This window comes from Ornithorhynchus anatinus, chromosome X2 (assembly GCF_004115215.2).
Source record: "Ornithorhynchus anatinus isolate Pmale09 chromosome X2, mOrnAna1.pri.v4, whole genome shotgun sequence".
Lineage (NCBI taxonomy): Eukaryota > Metazoa > Chordata > Mammalia > Monotremata > Ornithorhynchidae > Ornithorhynchus > Ornithorhynchus anatinus.
The window spans coordinates 28,223,607-28,242,553 of NC_041750.1; the positions used below are offsets into that span (position 1 = coordinate 28,223,607).

The 18,947-nt window shown below is 48.2% G+C and overlaps 1 protein-coding gene across 6 annotated transcripts in view; it reads right to left on the reverse strand.

Annotated features, from left to right (window-relative positions):
• Positions 1 to 18,947, reverse strand: part of ATP9B (ATPase phospholipid transporting 9B (putative)) — a 185,023-nt gene that overhangs the window by 65,084 nt on the left and 100,992 nt on the right. For all 6 annotated transcript variants that reach the window (XM_029052670.2, XM_029052669.2, XM_029052674.2 and 3 more), the window contains one exon: positions 15,829 to 15,905. In XM_029052670.2, the coding sequence (XP_028908503.1) occupies positions 15,829 to 15,905 (77 nt within the window). The remainder of the gene's footprint in view (positions 1 to 15,828; positions 15,906 to 18,947) is intronic.

Consider the following 18,947-nt stretch of genomic DNA (forward strand, 5'->3'; position numbering starts at 1 on the left):
TGGAAACAGGCAGAGTGAGGCCAGGAACCCCGGAGCCGGAGCCGCCAGGGAGGGGTCCTGAGGGTTTCTTCTCTCCCAGACGAGTAGCGGAGGGAGAGATAGGAACGACTTTGATTGTTCCTCTTCTAGGCAAAGCGGAACTGCACCCCGCTTTCCCGGGGAGACCAGTCAGACTCTTCCTACACAAATCTTTTAGGATGCGCAACTCTTGGCTTTCTAAACACTGTTCTAAAGTTAGCGCTCACGGCTGAGTTACCTTTCGCTGCTGGAAAATGTTCTGCGAGTGGGCTCACAGCCATCCCCCGTGTGCTTAGCTCGAATGTTCACTTGGTACTGATCTTAAATTTCATTTTCAAGGTTCAGGACAAAGCCTTTTGGTGGGTTTGGAAAACATGGATTCCTTCAGGGACGGGCCCCAACCACTAGGGAGTTGGGTGGGAACGGGGAGAGGGGGAAAAGTGAGAGAGAGCGAGAGAGACTGTGTGGGTGTATACTGGGAGAGGCTTTTGGAACAGCTGCCTTCTCTGGTTAGCTACTCTGCAACTGGGGTCAGCTACTCTGAACTCCTACTGAATGCCACGCATTGTACGAAGCATCTGGAAAGGTTCGACAAAACCATGAGACCCATTCTCTGCCTACAAGGAGTTTCCACTCAGTGGGAGCAGAAGACATCGAAATATTCACCGAGTCGAAACAGAATAAATACGATTGAGTGCTCAATCGAGGACCCAAGTGCTGCAGATGGGCATGAATAAATACCCACCTCGTCTTCGGAAGCCTCGGGCGACCAAAAGGTCAGGGAATAGCCGAGGGCATTTGGGAAAGTACAACAGAAGACTGAGGCCCGCTCCCTTGATCACAAGGTGCATCCACTCGTGGGAGCAATAAGGACGGCTGCTTGGCTGAAAGGACAGGTTGGAGCGAGGCAAACGGCAGAAGCAGAAGAAAAATACCTCAAATCGTCACAACCGCCTCCCAAAAGACAGCAGTAATGGTGCCTGAGCGCCAACTGGGAGCAGTGCACTGTACTAGGGATTTGGAAAGTACAGAATCATGGGAGAGGTAAACAATAACATATTTATAAATAGAGCAGTAATGGTGATGAGAAAGGGAACGTGCAATAAAATAAACGCACATATGCAGGTGCTGAGGATCAGTGGAGGAAATGAAACATCGACGACGGGAGCCGGCACCTACTGCAGGCTGAGGGACCGAGAGCCACCGGCAATCAGCTTGTCCCCTCCTGTCTAACCTGTCTGATTTCCTACTACAACCCAACCAGCACTACTCTCTACTCACTGTACCTTCATCTTATTTTATCTCACCACTGACCCGCTCACCCACGTGCTGCCTCTGGCCTGGAACCTCCTCCCCCTTTCCATACGACAGATCACGACTCTCCCTATCTTCAAAGCCTTATGAAAATCACATCACCTCCAAGGAGCCTTACCCGACTAAGCCCTCACTCGCCCTACTCCCTCTTTTCTCCATCACCTGTGCGCTTGGATCTTGATATTTACCCCACCTTCAGCCCCAAAGCACTTATATACAGATCCCCCAAAGCACTTATATACAGATCTGTAATTTATTTTAACATCTATCTCCCCATCTAGGCTGTATACTCCTTGTGGGCAGGGTACAGGTCTACCAACTCTGTTGCACGGTACTCTCCCAAGTGCTTAGTACAGTGCTCTTTGCACAGTAAGCACTCAATAAATACCACTGATTGGCTAAGAACAGGAACATCACCGGTTCCTTCCCTGCCCAGAAAGCTGTTGGTCTTCCCAGTGAGCTCCTTGCAGATATTTTTGTTTTTTAACCCGCTGACAGCTTCCGACCTTTCCTCCCAGCTCTTCCTTCTGGGCAAGGCAAAACGGGCACTTGGGCCACGGTGCGGCGCTTCCAGAGAGTCACTGCCCAACCAAAGAGCGAGACCCTGTAACTTCCACTTGAGCTCGGTCCCGTGGGCACACCCACCGGCCAAGATCCGCGGACCCCGCCGGCCTCGACCGAAATTCAATGCCTACGGCAGCTGGGGAACACTCAGCTGGCGATGAACTGGCTCAACTGTATATTTCCAGGATCCCCTAGATACTATCCCTAAAAGAATGAGTTTTCGCGTCACTACAGCCAGGCTTATCCTCTTCTCCTTTTTATCCCATTCCGGGTTGTGCTGTTTGAAAATCGTGTTTTAGAGTGCCTCTTCTACAGACGCCTTCTATGCGTTACGCCCATCAAAGTGAGCACATTGCGAATGGCCTGAAAACAGCAGATAACCACAGGGGGTTAATTTCCCTCTTGGTTAATTAACATCCATAAATGACCTTTACCATTGACAGGTCCAACTTTATCCGGAAAGCCAAGGTTTAAGAGATATCCATCCGCCCGGGATTGATTACTGATTAAAGAATGGCGAGGAACACAGTTCCGAGGGAATCTGTTTCGGGGGTCAGGACCTCTTTCCGCGGCCTCCCGGCTCCCCTGCCGACGTGCCCGGGCGCACCCGACAGCTCCCCGCGATGGGACCCGCGCGTCGTCTGCAGCCGTCCCGGAGCCCGAGACAAATACATCATTTCAGGCCGCAATTAAACCCGCAAGAAATCATTTTTCTTTATATTGTTTGGAATTAAAAACATATTAAATCGATCCATTAAGAAAACGCCATTCTCCGGATGGTGGGTTTCAGACCGCGGCTGCATCCTAAGGCGACGAAACAATTTTTATAATTGCAATAAAACAACAAAGTGTTGACTTTAACTTAAGAAAATTGTTGCTTGAATGACTAAATATTCCAGCTAAACAAAATAAATCCTGCTCTAAACTGTATCCCACGTAATCGCACAGGTACGGACGCTTTAAACGGTGAGGCTTCATTAGGCTCTTTTTCCATTATCGATTCTGGTTTCCTATTTTGCTGGGGCCAGAGAGGGGAAGGCGGAAGGCTGTTGGGAACGGTGGGGGGGAAACCATTCAATAGCGTATGCCCCCAGAGAGCAGAGATAGATCAGGGGGACTTCAGCACATCCTCCCCGCTGCCGTAACGGGAGCGGACACACTGGACGTGATCAAAGTGCCACCATGGCCGATCCAGAAACACCCCGCCAGCCAAGCTGGAAGTTTATTACTTCTGCATAGGGTGCTCTATCCATCTGCTGAGAGTTCTTAGAAAGTCACTTCACAGAGTTTTAATGATACATGAAAGCAACGAAAAACCCACTTCCTGCTACCTCTTCAGGAAAGGTGGGGGACTGGCAAGAGGAGACAGGGGAAGGGGAGGCCTCACTTGCTTAGCTCTCACGCAGCTCCCCGCTCCCGCGCCCGCCGAGGGTGGATTCCCAGAGCACGAGGCCCCGCTCCAAGGGGCACGGGGCAACCGAGGCAGGTTTGTAACTCAACTTCCCAGGCGGTCGGCACAGTCCCTGGCATTCAGTAAGAGCTCAGTCGATAGCATTATCACCACTGCTGCTCCTGGCCAGAACATCTCAGGCAGGTACCTACCACATGTAGGTCCTGCATGGGGGACAAAGGTGGCTGTCACACAGACTGAATCTGGGGATGGGATATTATTAAATTGACTAATGTTTTCCTGACCTGAAAAACCAATAATCACCAGGTACGTGTGGCTTTGCGGGCACATTTCAAATTACTCTGCGGACCCGCAGGTGACCCCTTTCCTGGCATAAAGGCTTACGTGTGATGAGAATAAGAGGGCAGAGGTGGGAGGAAGGGGGCGGACTTGCTGTTAACTGAGCCCCCTTTTTTCTGGACTTCTGGGCCTTCCACATTCGGGAGCCAGAAACTGAAGCTGGGGCACCCCAGTCACGTCCGTCCTCGGGGACATCCCAAGACGCCATAAGCTTCGCAATGCAGCATGCCACCAGTGCATTCCAGAATTGACCGGCCCCTCCAAAGTGACTGGACAGAGCCCCTCCATTCCCGACTGATCGATCCAATTCTGGTCGTTGGCTCCCTTGCCACCCCGCATTCTCCTTGGCTCCTTCCTTACCGACTCCTAAAGACACCCATATTTTCCTCCAGCCCACCATTCTATTAGGCTGAGAGCTAGCGCGAGTTATGACTGCAACTCCAAACCCTCGAGTTTCGATCGTGACACCGACTGAGCATCTGCTGTAGGTGAAGCACGGTTCTAAGCGCTTGGGAGACGCAACCGGTTCCCGCCCTTGAGGGGTTTACACACTCTAATGGCAGGCGGGTGGGCAGGCAGGGGCGGCAGACATACTGCGAGCAGTGGGGACAGAAGCGAGAATGAGGAAACAACTGGGAATAGCTAGGGTTCGGTGGAATGATCCAGATGAAGAGTTGAATAAATAAGCCGTGCGGGGACATCTGTACCTACCCCTCGTCTATATATTGATAAATACATAAGTGCCGAGGCTGGGGGTGTCAATGCGGAAGTGCCGGAGTGGGGGCAGGGAATTCTGGGGGAGAGGACAGAGACTAAGAAATGGCCGATTTTAACAACTTCCTTTTGGGGCGGGTGATGATTCGGGCTCGCCGGAGCCCCCGGGACAAGAACTACGGTCCAGATGGTTCTGGCCAATGCTTAATGTGCCTAATGGGCGCTTTCCGCCTGACAGGCTCAAATGATTTTGCTGGTTTATGCCACCTTTAGGAAGAAGCCTGAATGTCATATCGATCCCCATTTTATAGACAAACGCAGGCGCCCAAGGTTAGGTGACTTGCTGAGAGTCACAAAGAAACTTAATGTGATTTCCAAATGGGTGTCGGGAATCACTCATTCTGGCTAATGTCCATTAGACAAGCAAGCGGTTCCTAAAATGGGCTCAGCAGAACACCGACGGAGGAAGCATAGATGACCTGATGGTCTGGCAATGCGGTTGGGAAACCAAAATAAGCCTAGGTGGGAAAGGAAAACCAACTTTTCAATTCTTAAAATGATAACAATAACTGTAGTAATCAATCAAGACGCAACGAAAGCTTACAGAACCGGAACATAATACTAACAGCGGTATGTGTTGAGCGCTTAATCCGTGACAAGCACTGTGCTAAGCCCTGGGGTAGAAACAATACAATCCGGTCGGATGTAGTCCCTGACCCACGTGAAGGGGGAAAGAGAACAGTTACCTCATCTGTAAAATGGGGATCCAATACCTGTTCTCCCTCCTACTTACCCTGAAAGCCCCATGTGGGAAAGAGACGGTATACGATCTGCATGTACTGTATCTATCCCAATGCTCGGTACAGCACCCGGCACATAGTTAGCACCTTATCAATGCCACAATAACTGGGATAGAATCTTCACTTGACAAATGAGGAAAATGAGGCACAGCAAAGTCTAGGTGAGGCTAACAAATGGGGCTAGTCCCTCAGGACTTCCTCTGTGGCCTCGAATCCGTGCTCTCTAGCCAGGACCAGGCTCTTCCAAGATCAAAGTGTCAATCCTTGTCTAGTGTTCACTTTCCCAACAACCGTCCCCGAGATCAGGCTATCGGGAACAAATTACAATATATCTCCCTTAATCTGGGGCATCTAACTATGAGGAAACCAAGATAATGCTCCGTGAGATATACATTCAACTTTTATAAACTTTATTATCCCGATGAAAGCTGAATTCAATAACATTGCAATTGGTGTAGTTTTATACAATAAATGGCCAATTCTTAATATCTTTAGTATTCATTATATTATCATTAAATATGATGAACTCATTTGGTAGTAAAGTGAATGTCACTTGCAATTTCATACTAATTCCAAGTAATGGAACATATATATTACCGTTTTTAAGTAGTTCTGGAAAGCCTAGCACTCAGAAATCTATTCCTTTGCGTTGTTCGGTAATGGAACCCTCCTTCTTAACGGCAGCAGAACGAATCCCGGATCTGAATTTTCAGGACAGCCAAAGTACCTTACTGAAGTCACAAACATAATCCCCTAGTTGGAAGAGAAACTGGTAGCAGAGAAGCGGCACGGCCTAAGAGAGAAGCAGTATGGCCTAGTGGAAAGATCATGGGCCTGGGAGTCAGAGGACCTGGGTTCTACCTGCTGTGTGATATTGGGCAGGTCACTTAACTTCTCTGTGCCTCAGTTACCTCATCTGTCAAATGGGGATTAAGAGTGTGAGCCCCATGTGGGACATAATAGTAATAATAATAGTAATAAAAATAATTGTTGTATTTGTTAAACGTTTTCTATGTGCCAGGCACTGAACTAGGGACTGAGAAGATAATCGGGTTGGACACGGTCCAATCTCTCATGGAAAGGGACTGCGTCCAAACTGATTAGCTTGTAGCTACCCCAGTGCTTAGTACAGAGGCTGGCACATGATAAGAGCTTGATACCATAAAAAAAATTAAAAAATTCAACATAAGTCCACTGATGATTGAAAGGGGTTGTCCAACTGTCTAGTTTCCAAAGATAACTGAATGGCTGCTGGGCCTTCCATGGAAGACAGATTCTAAGCAAAGAAGAATTCAGGAGAAAAACCCTAGAGAATATAGGCAGAAGACAGTTATTTTTCTTGGGTCTACATATTCCCCTAAGCCCCCGTGACCAAAGGTACTGCGAGAAGGATGTCTCAGTGAATATGGAAATGTTTAGGAAGACATTAGCTAGCCGATGTAATCTCTGAGATATATCCAATTTCTCCAAGTTTACTCACGGGTTACTGATTCCATTTACCTGAAGGGCTCTTATCTTGTGGCACCTTTTTAAGCGCCTATTACAGCAGTTACAGGCTTCCCGGCTGCTCTGAGTCGGGGCCTAGGGAATAGTCGTTTGCCCCCTTCTTTCCTCAGACTGTCTAGAGGACCGCATGTCTGGTCCCCTGTCCAGGGTGGGGTGAAACCAAGCGTTTCACCATTGAACTCACCACTCCACACACCTGGCGAGATGCTTCATCCCGCTTTTCCTTTGTGCACGTCAATCCCAGATCCACCTACAACACGTACCAGAGCCGAATGGGCACAGTGGGGCTTCCGCAGTGTTACGAAAAACGGAGAATGAAAATAATTCTTAATGCAGATTAACGCTCGATACGTGGGGAAAGGAAGGGCCCCGGAGGTGGAGATTTTGTCCTTGCCTCGGCAGTGTGGCCTAGTGGAAAGAACATGGGGCTGGGAGTCAGGCAGTCTGGGTTCTAGGCCCGGTTCTGTCATTTGCCTGCTGGGTGATCTCGAACAAATCACTTAACTTCTATGGGTTTCAGTTTCCCCCTCTGTAACATGGGGAAAAAAGAGCCATTCTCTCTCCCTCCCTCTCAGACTGTGAGTCCCACGTAGGACATAATAATAATAATGATAGCAATAATAATGATAATTGGGGTATTTACGCTTGTTAAACGCTTACATGTAGGACAGGGACCTGACTCTGACCTGATTATCTTGTACCTACCCCAGTGCTTTAGTACGGGACCTGGCTCGATTATCATTACTAGCCATGGAATTGTCTGGTTCCGCTCCAGGGCCATTCAAACTGTAGACCGGAGCCACAGTCCTGTTAGTGGGTATTCTTGGTGGAGGTCAGGCCTGGGCCCTGTCCCTCTGCCAGATGGGGAAGGAAAGAAGAGGGAGCTCTCTATTGTCACCCCTGGCCATTTTTCTCCACTTTCCTCCCCCAAACGCCAAATTCTCTTGGATTTCATGCCATGGGGTGAGACAGCGGAGGGGAGGGAGAAGGGAGGAGGTGATGGAGAGAGGGGAGGTTGGGTGGCAAGGAACAGGTTATTATAATAATAATAATTACGGTACTTGTTAAGCAATTACTATATGCCAAACACCGTTCTAAGCATTGGGCCAGATACAAGTTAATTAGGGTGGACAGAGTCCCCTGTCCCACATGGGGCTCAACATCCTCAATCCCCATTTTACAGACGATGTAACTAAGTCCCAGAGAGATGAAGTGACTTGCCCTGGTCACACAGCAGATATGTGAAGGAGTCAGGATTAGCACCCAGGTACGAGATGTGGCTGCCATCAGAGTGCATGTGGAAGGAACTGCTCTTTCCTCTCCTTCTCGGAGTCGGGCGGGCCTTAACTGGCGGCCATCAGTGTCCGAACACGGAGCTCTTAAAGAACGTGGCTGGGAAGAGCCAGCCAGGTTCCTGCTCTCTGGGCGAGGATGCTAGGAAGCATAAATCCACCAAGCCCTCTCTTTTATCTAATCCCAGGGGAGGCCTGCCTCGTGACAAAGGGGATAAAACAGATTCATTGACCTGTACTCAAATTTGCACTATATTTAAAAGAACTATGGGACGGTGGGATTAAAAGCAAGCCACCCGGAGTCCCTGGGGTGTGAATGGGTCACATCCGTACGTCCGCAATCAGGGGTTCTGTTACTTTGTCTGAACTGGGGGTGGGGGTTGCTGGGGGCGGGGGACAAAACGCTGTCCCTGCCACAGACTCCTGGCTGGCGGAAGAGTGCACCTGGGGGGAAGCCCCTGACAATTAATATCTTATTCTGGTTGTATGCCTCAGAAATAGGCCTGATATATTTTTAATGTTCTGTAAAAGGTAATTATTAGTTGTCAATGCTAATTACATAGGGAAAATGAAAACCAGTTAATTTTATGTTAAATTTATCATCCCCGTGTTTTAACTTAATGCCCCTTTGACTAAAAAGGCAAGTTCGGTGCGAATGTCACCCTGGCTTGACCTGAATTGGTTCAGACGAAGTAGCGGGGCTCTCACATCTCAAGGGCTAATTGGAAAGACCCTCCCGAAATGAGCTCCCCGACAACTGAGGATTCTGGGGTCCCCACCGCCAGGGACTGCCGGGGTGCAGGGGAGAGAGCGGAGGACCGGTTCCCCGTGCCCGTGTGGAAGGCCTGACCGCTTCCAAGCTGGACGCCGCCCCCGCTCCCCATTCCTGGGTCTGATCTCGCAGTTGCCCAGTTCCCTCCTGGCCGACGGTCTGGTCTCGAGAAGGGAATCAGCGCAGAGGGCCAGCTGGGGCTCTCGCACGGGCTGCGTACCAACTACCGTCCAACGCAACCATCTCTGCACTGGCATGGGCATTAGTCGGCCACCCCCGGGTTTGGCAGGATTTGAAGGGGCAGCGGGTCCGTCGCCATAGGTGGGACGGTGAGGGGTATTTTGTCGTTGCCCGGTAATGGTACAGTTAGGCAGGTGGGAGGAGGAGGAGGTGAGAAAGTAGGCGCGCTCCTCCAGCCTCCACAACTGAAGGAGCCGTGGAGCCCAGGCCAGGGGACCCACGGTTGAATAAAAATAATAATGGTAATCGTGGTACTTGTTACTACGTGCCAAGCACTGTTCTATGCACTGGGGTTGAAACAAATTCATCAGGCTGGACACAGTCCCTGCCCCACATGGAGTTCACAGTCTTAATCCCCATTTTAAAGATGAGGTAACTAAGGCCCAGAGAAGTTAAGTGACCCTCCCAAGATCACACAGCAGACAAGTATGGAGCTGGGATTAGAACCCAGGTCCTGCTCACACCCAGCCTCGTGCACTCCTCAGCGGGCCAGGAAACCACTCGAGGAGCGGGATCCCAGATTCCGGTCCTTTGGAAGGGTGGGACTGCCCATCCGGGTGGCACCTGCTGCTGCTCTCAGGCCCCTGCCGCTCCTTGACCGTGCTACTCCGGCTCCCGTCCCACGGGGGATGCTCCTGCCGCTCTGCTGGGAAGCTCGGGTGGTTTGGAACTTCCCACCCAGTAACCTAGAACCCTGCCCAAGGAACCAGAGTTCCACTGGAAGGAAAATTCCCCCATCCCTCTTCCTTCTGTCCAAAACGCTGCCATTCTTGGTAGAAACATCCTCACCTGAGCACAGACCTACCCCAACGCCACGGCCTGGCCGTCAGGAGGGATCTGATTGATGGAAATCTCCTTCAAGCCGATGAGGTATCTACAAACCCTTACAATGGAAATGAAATATGCTTAATAATAATCGCCCCTCTTGGGGTAATTCGTAGTCGGGGAACATTTCAGCGTTTCAGGTGGTCACAGAGGCTGATTGTCCTACTAAATTTACAGTACCTGCTTTCCGAATTCTCAATCAAATGCATGCTTAAGAGCATTTAATTGAACGCCAATCTAAGTTTTCTAGTTTAGATATTCGCTGCAATACTGGGATACAGCAATGTATCCCAGATGTTATAATTAGGATTGTTTTTTTCCACATTGAACATTTTCCCTCTTTACTGCTGCCTGAAATTATAAGTTTATTTATGTTCCCACTGCAGATGAAAGAGCACAACTTTTAATTGTTAGCAGCTGTAATATCAGAGCACACTGCTTGCACGGCTGAAGGCGGGAGTGTGTGTGTGTGTGCGCGCACACACGTATACACGATCACAGTCCTGGGAACCATTCTGTGCTTTGCCTCTTTGCTACCGAATTACTTTATCGTGGGCTTGCTTTTCCAGTTAGTCCTTGTTTGGGGAGGCTGTGAAATATCGCAATTTGTTAATATTAGTAACAGTTATTCTTGAAACTCTCAAAAAGCCTTTTTTAAGCCTATATGGATTGACTGTAATTCTATAGTATTCAAAATGCAGTCCTTTCATCTCATACACATACACACCCATGCACGCACAGATTTTTTAAACAAGTATTTAAATTTTAAAAATGCTAGCACACTCCAAAAGATGATTTAAAACAACGGGGTGTGATAAAAACATTCCAAAATGGCTATAGAAAAGCCCGGTGGCCAACCTTAAATATATATTTTCACACAAAAAACAGGTTTTTAGCAATAGTGGAGAGAAGTGTAAAAATTACGAACTACTTCTTCTTCAAGATTTAAAAGGTTCTCTCCCCAAACTGACTTCATTTTTTGCCACAGCAAGTACGAACCCTATCTGGGCTGATTTTATTCTGTTCTATTATTTGCAAATGTCTTTTCAGATTCAGATAATAAGAGGCCATTCTCATTCACATAATGGCACATATCACCTGTCTCTTTGTCAATGAGACATTTGAAAGCATCTTTTTATTAGAAACACAAATCAATATACCTAAGGGAGTGCAATAACCGCTCCGGGCAATTTGTATTATCATTTCATCCCTGATGTTCCTCCTCTGAGAAACTTATTATTATGAATGGCGTGAAAATGGCAGCCTGCCACAATTGATTTTTCCCAACCTTCTATAAGATTTTTTTTTTTTTTTACTTTAAGGTAATCAAGTATCATCCCATTAAATATATCTAAGACTAGGTTATGCGAAACAGTCTTTAAAATCAAGCTTGCAGCCATTACCGTTTCAACTTTCTCAAATTCCCATCATAAAGATAATTGCTCCTGAATGAGAACTTTCTGTGCACTTGACATTTCAAAAACAACAATCCACAGCTCGGTGGCACATTTCCATGCCTTTCACGGGTAGTCAGGATTTCCATCCGGGGTCCAACCCGGCCGTGAGCAGCCGCAGCCAGCCCGCATGAGATTCTGAAGTCGGACGAGGCATTTCGGCCAATTTCTGGGACTCTCAGGACTTCTATCACCCCTACCTGCCAATCTGACGGGCTTCTTTCTTGAACTTTCCTATTGGGTACCTGTCTGTTTAATGGCTTTATCGTTTGCACCCGGGGTTTTTTACTCTTTTGCAAATCGTGTGTCTACGGTGGGCTTCGATCATCTCCCCTACTGTACTGCAAACTTTTCCAGGGCAGGGGCCAAATTCACTTCTATTGCAGTGCACCCCCAAGCTCCCGCCACAGAGATCTAAGGCAGCAGGGGCTTCACACTGCTGCTCCCGCACGTTTACTGTAAAACTGTAAACCGAACTCCATCCCCAGTCCATCACAGAGGTGCGCATTGCTCTGCGCGGGAAGCCGGTCAGTCGCTCGATCGTATTTACTGAGCACTACTGTATGCCGAGCACCGAACTGAGCACTTGGGAGAATACAATACAATAAGCAGACACATTCACTGCCCAGAACGACCTTAGAGTCTAGAGGGGAGAGACAGGCATGAATATAAATACATAAACAGGGAAACCTCCTGTTCTCTGCTTTGAGAGCACCCCTTCGAAAGAATCACGAGAGGGGCCCATTTTGAGACGGACAGCTGGGGTCCTGCCCTGCTCCCTGAATTACTTGGTCCTACCATCCGGGCTGCAGAAATGCCCACGGCAACCCAGGGGCGGGGGGGGCAGGGAGTCCAGCTGTGGCAGCAAGAGGAGACGGGAGAAAGTGGCCCTTCAGAAAGCCTGGGGCGGCATGGGGATGGGTAGCTCAGTATTTGTCCAGGACTTCGTGGTGGTCAGAGAGCCAGAGGATCAGAGGGTGGTAGAAGGGAGGACTGGGGAATTGGGGGTGCCAGGGGAACATGAAGGCAAGAGTTATAAAAAAAAACACCTCTCGGGCATCTGTGCTGGCCCAGTACATCCTGTACTCTGGCTTTAAAGCACTCGATCACCTTGCCCCTCCTACTTCACCTCCCTCACTACAAGCCAGCCTTCACGCTTCGCCCTTCCAGTGCCAACCTACTCAATGGACCTCAATCTTGCCTATCTCGCCATCGACCCCTCACCCACATCCTGCCTCTGGCCTGGAACTCCCTCTCCCTCCCTAGACGCCAGGCCACCACTCTCCTCACCTTCAAAGCTTTATTAAAAGCACATCTATTCCAAGCGGCCTTCCTTGACCAAGCTCTCATTTCTTCTCCCACTCCCTTCTGCATCCCCCGTGCGCTACGATTTGCACCCTTTATTCACCCCTCCCTCAGCCCCCAACTACTTACTTACAAATCATAATTTATTTATATCAATGTCTGCCTCCCCCTTTAGACGGCGAGCTCACTGTGGGCAGGGAACCTGTCCGCCAACTTTGTCATACTGCACTCTCTCAAGGAAGTTACTGCAGCGCTCTGCCCATGCTAACTGCTCGATAAATACCACGGATTGTATGCTACATTTCAGTCACTCGATCAAGGGTATTCACTAGGTGCCTACTGTGCACAACGTACTGTATTTAGCACTACAGCACATCAGAGTTGGTATCTCTCGTCCTTGGCGTAGGGGCATTTGCAGGTGACCGCTGGCAGTGTTTCCGTAGTGTTTCCCGCTGAGGGTTGGTGACTGGCCAAGGCCCCGCTAGCCAAGCAGCAGCCCGTCACCCCAAACCCTCCGCCACAGAAACTCTTTGGAAACGCCATGCAGAAGAGCGGCTCGGAAAGTCTCAAGGAGCTGCCTCTCACGGAGGCAGGATCTGAGATTCTCTCCTCGCGCCAACACACGAGGGGATTCCGTGGGCAGCTCCAATTACCTCTAATGGGATTTGCATGCATAAATCTCCCTCACTTGATGGGAGAATATAGACCTTCTAAATGTCTATTTATGACTTGGATCTTCTCGTGTCAAAGGGGACCGTTATATCACCCACACTTATGGGTCAATTCGGCGGTTAGAGCGGAGAGGGATGGTCATATTCAAACATCGCATCTATCGTTTCCCATGTCAACTTCCAAGAGAACGGCTAGCAGGAACTGTTACTGAATTATTCTTGAGTGGCCATGGTTACAGCAGTGTTAGCTATTCCACAGAAAGAATGCCATGAAACCTGCTCAGGGTCTCTCTTACGAAACAAAGAGAAGCCGACTCTCTCTCTTTTTTCAAAACAGAACGACACAAAGCTGGTTTTGCTCTTGCTGGATTTTTCTGCACTTCAAGAGTTATAGGGTGCACAGCAAGTGCTTAGATGTTTCAATTTTCAATCACCAGTGCGTCAGTTTCCTCATCCGTAAAATGGGGATACATTTCCTGTTCTCCCTTCTTCTTAGTCCAATTTGATTATGTCCAATTTGATTATCTTGCATAAACCCCAGCACTTAGCACAGTGGTCAGCACTTAGTAATATGCCATCATTCTAATCTGTTGGAGAACAAAATTGAATCTTTAAACAAGAGAAGGTGGGAAAGTGTTCTGAAACTATTGCTGCCTTCTTCCGTTACTTCTGCCCAATCCTCCCTTTCTCTATGACCCTCCTTCTTCAACCTTCTTGCCCATTCCCCCGAACCCGTTTTTTAAATAGTGTTTCTTAAGCACTTACTATGGACCAGGCACTGTACTAAGCACTGGGATAGATACAACCTAACCAGGTCGGACCCAGTATTAATCTCCATCTTCCAGATGAGGTAACTGAGGCACAGAGAAGTGAAGTGACTTGCCAAGGTCACACAGCAGACAAGTGGCATAGCCGGGATAAGAATACAGGTCCTCTATCTCCCAGGCCAAGCTCTATCCACTAGGCCACGCTGCTTCTTAATTTTTCTTTTTTCCCCATTTCCTTCTCCCCTTCCTCTTCCAAACTGGGCTCGTCCCACCTTACCAGACAGGGCCTGTTCCAAAGGACATGGCTTATAAGAATGGAGAGCAGTGCAGAGAAGCTTTGCTCCCCATCCTGTGTTTTCTCATCTGTAAAATGGAAATTAAATACCGGTTCTCCCTCCACATTAGACTGAGAGCCTCATAAGAGATAAGGGGCCATATCCGATCTTAGAATCCCGAATCCCAATGCAGGATAAGTGCACACAGTAAGCACTTAACAAATATCTTATTGCTATTATTATCATCTTCCTCATCATCCTCATCATCCTCACTTGTCTAGGAATGCTGTGGTGTAGGCTGTTTTGTATTGGTCCCTGACCCCATCAGCTCCTGACGTCAACCTCTTTGGCTGCCTTTGTCCAAACCTCCACCCACCCTCCGAAATCCCCCGCAAGTGGTCAGCACTGCCAGGGCCCCCACACCATTGTTCCCGCCGTCTTCCTCACCGTTAATTATCCTGGAGCCCCCATTGGGAAGCTGACTGCAGATCTCTGCACTGAGTGGGACTGAGACTAGTTCAGGAAAACCCAAAGTCCACTGCGGAACCGTGGGGGACAGGGACTGTGTCCGACTTGATTAACATATATCTACCCCAGCGTTCGGAAGAGTACTAGGCACATAGTAAGTGCTTAACAAATGCCATAAAATATCTCCAAATCCACATTTAAAAACCTAATTTTGGGTCCTCTACTTTCAAAACAGAAAGCCCAAGTGTAGATTTTTCCTTTGTGTTTCAATCCAGGGGAAACAAAAGAGAAAATTTCTGGCAAAAGAGGCCACAAGCCACCTTTTGAATCATTTGAACTGGTGATGAACAATTTAAGCCTAATTCTAAAACATTTCAGCTGGCTGTGCTACTTACGCTTGAACGATTCTGACTGAGGTTTCCTAGATCTGGTTTTAAAATTTTACTTTCCTATTCATCCCAGTATGATAATCCCACCCCCCACATCCCGTCCAACTACTGTCCCTTGTTCAGGGGTTCTGTCCTGGAACTGAAATGGCCATAGCTCTGAGGAGATGGTCACCATGCCAACAGAAACATCACTGAATCAAGGGCGATGTTGTAAAAACGATTAATAGTAGGAGCCTTTGAATAACGGAACTCTGAACATTAAGAAAGAAACTCCGCAGTCAAAGGTCAAAGAGACCGATGAAAGCAAATAAATTCGGGGATCCGTTGGTCCTGGGCTGAGTTCTTGAGTTCCAGTGTGTATTCACCTAAGTTCGGAAGTTGTCCCACTCAGCCTTCGGGGACAGTTATGGTGTAAAGCTAAAATGAGCTGACCCGTCAGTGTGGAATAGGGAGAATAAAGAATGAGGGTAATTTATCTTTGGATCATTTCAATTCTGACATGCCCCCTCACGTGACAATCCTTTACAAAAATCCAGAAAGGTAAATTTGAGTGGCTGGTTCATCAAATGGTTGGAATGAAACTTACAGCCCAAATTTTGCTGCTTGGGACTCTTACCATCAGCCCCGGTTTCACGTATTTTAACAGCATGGAAAGGGCAAATTACCTTACAAACTCCTGGAATTTGTCCTTCTCTCAAGCCTACCTTGTTTTTGGGATTGGACGTGTTCATTACGCTTCTGGTTTCTTTCCCTGTGTAAATGACAACGCCTATCACAGTTCCTGAAAAACACAAGAAGGCATTTTCAAAGAGGGTCTTTGTCACAAGCAAGCAGACAAACCAACTCCTCTAGTGACTAATTTAGCCCCCAACATTTTAGGCTACCAAGTTGATGAAGTCTCAATTAATATGTCTAAACATCTGGGCTACCCACACCCCTCTATTTTAGATCTTTCTATATCGATTGGGGTTATTTGAGGAATATAGGGAATATGACTGGGAATAATTCAAAGACATCTTTCCAGCGACATCCCTGGAATGATATCCTTTCCCAGAAGTCCCTTAAAATAGATGTTAGCTTTTAACTCGGCTTAAAATGAATATTTCGATCAATCGATCGATAGTACTTATTGAGCCCTTATTCTGTCAGAGTATTTTATGAAGTGCTGAGGAGAGTACAACAAACCCAGTAGACACGATCCTTGCCTTAAAGGAGCTGAAAAAATTAGAGGGGTAGACAGTCTCTAAAATAAATTACAGAGGAGGGAAATGAGAGAACTTAAATTAAGAAAATAAGTGCTGGAGGTGGGAAAGAGTTGGAGGTGAGCCCCTAAACGCTTAGGGGTGGGGATTCAAGTGAATTTGGGACTCAATAAAATGGGGAATAAAGGTGGAGAAGATAAGACTAGTCATCTTTCTAAGGTACTTGGTAAGTGTTTACTATGTGTGAAGAACTGTTCTAAACCCTGGGGTAGAAACATGTTAATCACCTCAGAGACCATCACTGGGGCTCACAGACTAAACAGCAGAGAGAACGGGTACTGAATCTCCATTTTCCAGATTAGAAAACTGATCCACAGAGGAAGTGAAATGACTTGCCCAAGGTCACACGGCAGGCAAGCGATATAGCCGGAATTAGAACCCAGGTCATCTGCCTCCCAGGCCCAGGCTTCATCCAGGAGGCCTTGTCATCGGGATGGAAAAACTTAAAATAAACTAAATAGTGAAAATTAGGCCAAAATGTCTATAAGAAACAGAAGCAAGTGCTCTCTCTGTGCAGCTGCCCAAGATCACTCCTAAAAACCTTGGTGGTGGGAGAAATTTCCCGGTCTACTAAGCAGAGGTGGCTATCTTTACCTGAACATACCACATTAATACTTACCTATTCTTTCAGGTTAGTTCAGTAGAGCTTAAGTACAGTACATATATATGAGTAGGAAATCTATGCCCTGTGGATAGTGCAATGTAATACAGAGACACAATCAGTACGAACCCATGGTTGGGAGGGTATTTGCAGGGAATAGACTAGCTCACTTGCCTTTTCAGTACATCAAAATACTGGTACATAGAAGACAAATGATAGGTTGGGCTGGTTTTAGGAGTTTTCTTTTCTTTTATTTTAAAAAAATAGGAAATCTTTCAAAGTCAAATGCCAGGCAGCGCACGACAGCTCAAAGGACTCATGGTGCCAACGGAGAACAAAAAGCGAAGCGTGACCCTGGGAACGGCGGTGGTCTTCCTCTCCGAGGGCCCCGTGAATGGCGGGGAGGGGCGGGGGGGTGGGGGGGTGGGGAACATTAAGGCCCGAACGCAATGCTACGATAGCTCATCAGGACCAAGGAGCACACACAACTGGCCGGCGGCCTTCCTGTCGTGATCCAGATCTAGAAGCAGCTGGAATGAAAAGATGGGAGACGGCCCAGAATGAAAGGGCGGGGAGGGACGGAGGGGAAGAAGGGGAGGGATCTGGTAACGACCATATAACCCAATGACCATTAACTGCGCCCTTTGCCGCCGTTCCAGCTCATCGGCTCCGGCGGCGGAATCGGAGCAGGGAGAAAGTGGTCACCCAAAGTGTTGCTAATTAGAAAGGCTTCCTACCTCCTCGGGGGCTGTGGGTTGCTGTGTGGAGTTATTATACATATTAAATTCCCCACATTGGTGCCCTTATTTTATGGTGTTCCATTTGGCGGTCGCCCTCAATTTTTCAATGCCAGAAAAACAAATATTTCAAAATTTAAAGGACAAACGTTCTCGTCTCCTCCACTCTAATCCCCTCTGCCGTTTCCGTATAAAGGTCACGGGCGCTGAAAATAGTCCTTCCTATCCTTGAAGAAAAATACAGAATCTGATCAATATTCCCTTCTTATTTTACCAATTCATTATGTCTACCTCATTCAAGAGATGAATGTGCCATTAATATTAGATAAACAGGATGGCAGAGCAAGGCCACTTATAAACTTAAATACATTCTAAACATTTCCAGAGTCATCAAGCCTAGAAAAAGAATGAACAATAATTAATCACGCTGGACACCGCCGTCTGGGAGCACAGGAAAGGAGGCAGGGGGAACTCGTCGTCGGGGGTTAATCACGGGCCGGAGAGACGGAGGCCTCGAACAACAAACTCGGAGCAATTTCATCCGGATTCTGAAATCTCTTTCTTCCTTCCAGCATTCGACGACAGATCGGCCTTGCTGTCTGTTGGTTCAGGGGACAGAGCGACAGCCAGGAATGGGAGGCCTGGGTTCGAGTCCCGGTTCGGCCAGCAGCAGGCTGATAGGGATGAAGGCCACCCGTGAACACCGCGACGTTCTGTGGCACTCCCGCCTGCCTGCTCGTCTGCTGCACTCCCGCCCGCCTACTCTATCGTCGGCACTGGGGGCTGGCAGGGATGAGAGATTGCAGGTGGCACTGAGCAAACCACCGACACCAGAATCAATTTTTCTGGGCGGGTTCTTGGTCCTCACGTTTCAGGCCGGAGGCTCGCAGGTCGCTCCGGGATGGACTGCAGATATAGCGGGAACCACTGAGGCTTTTGGCTTGACACCCTTTTTACCTAGATTCAGAGAACTGCTACTACTGAGAAGCGGCATGGCCTAGTGCCAAGAGCACCGGCTATGGAGTCAGAGGGCATGGGTTCTAATCCCGCCTCCGCACTTGTCTGCTGTGTGACCTTGGGCAAGTCACTTCACTTCTCTGTGCTTCAGTAAAATGGAGATTTAGACAGTGAGTCCCACGTGGGACAATCTGATTACCTTGTATCTACCCCAGCGCTTAGAACAGTGCTTGGCACATAGTAAGTGCTTAACAAATACCATAAAT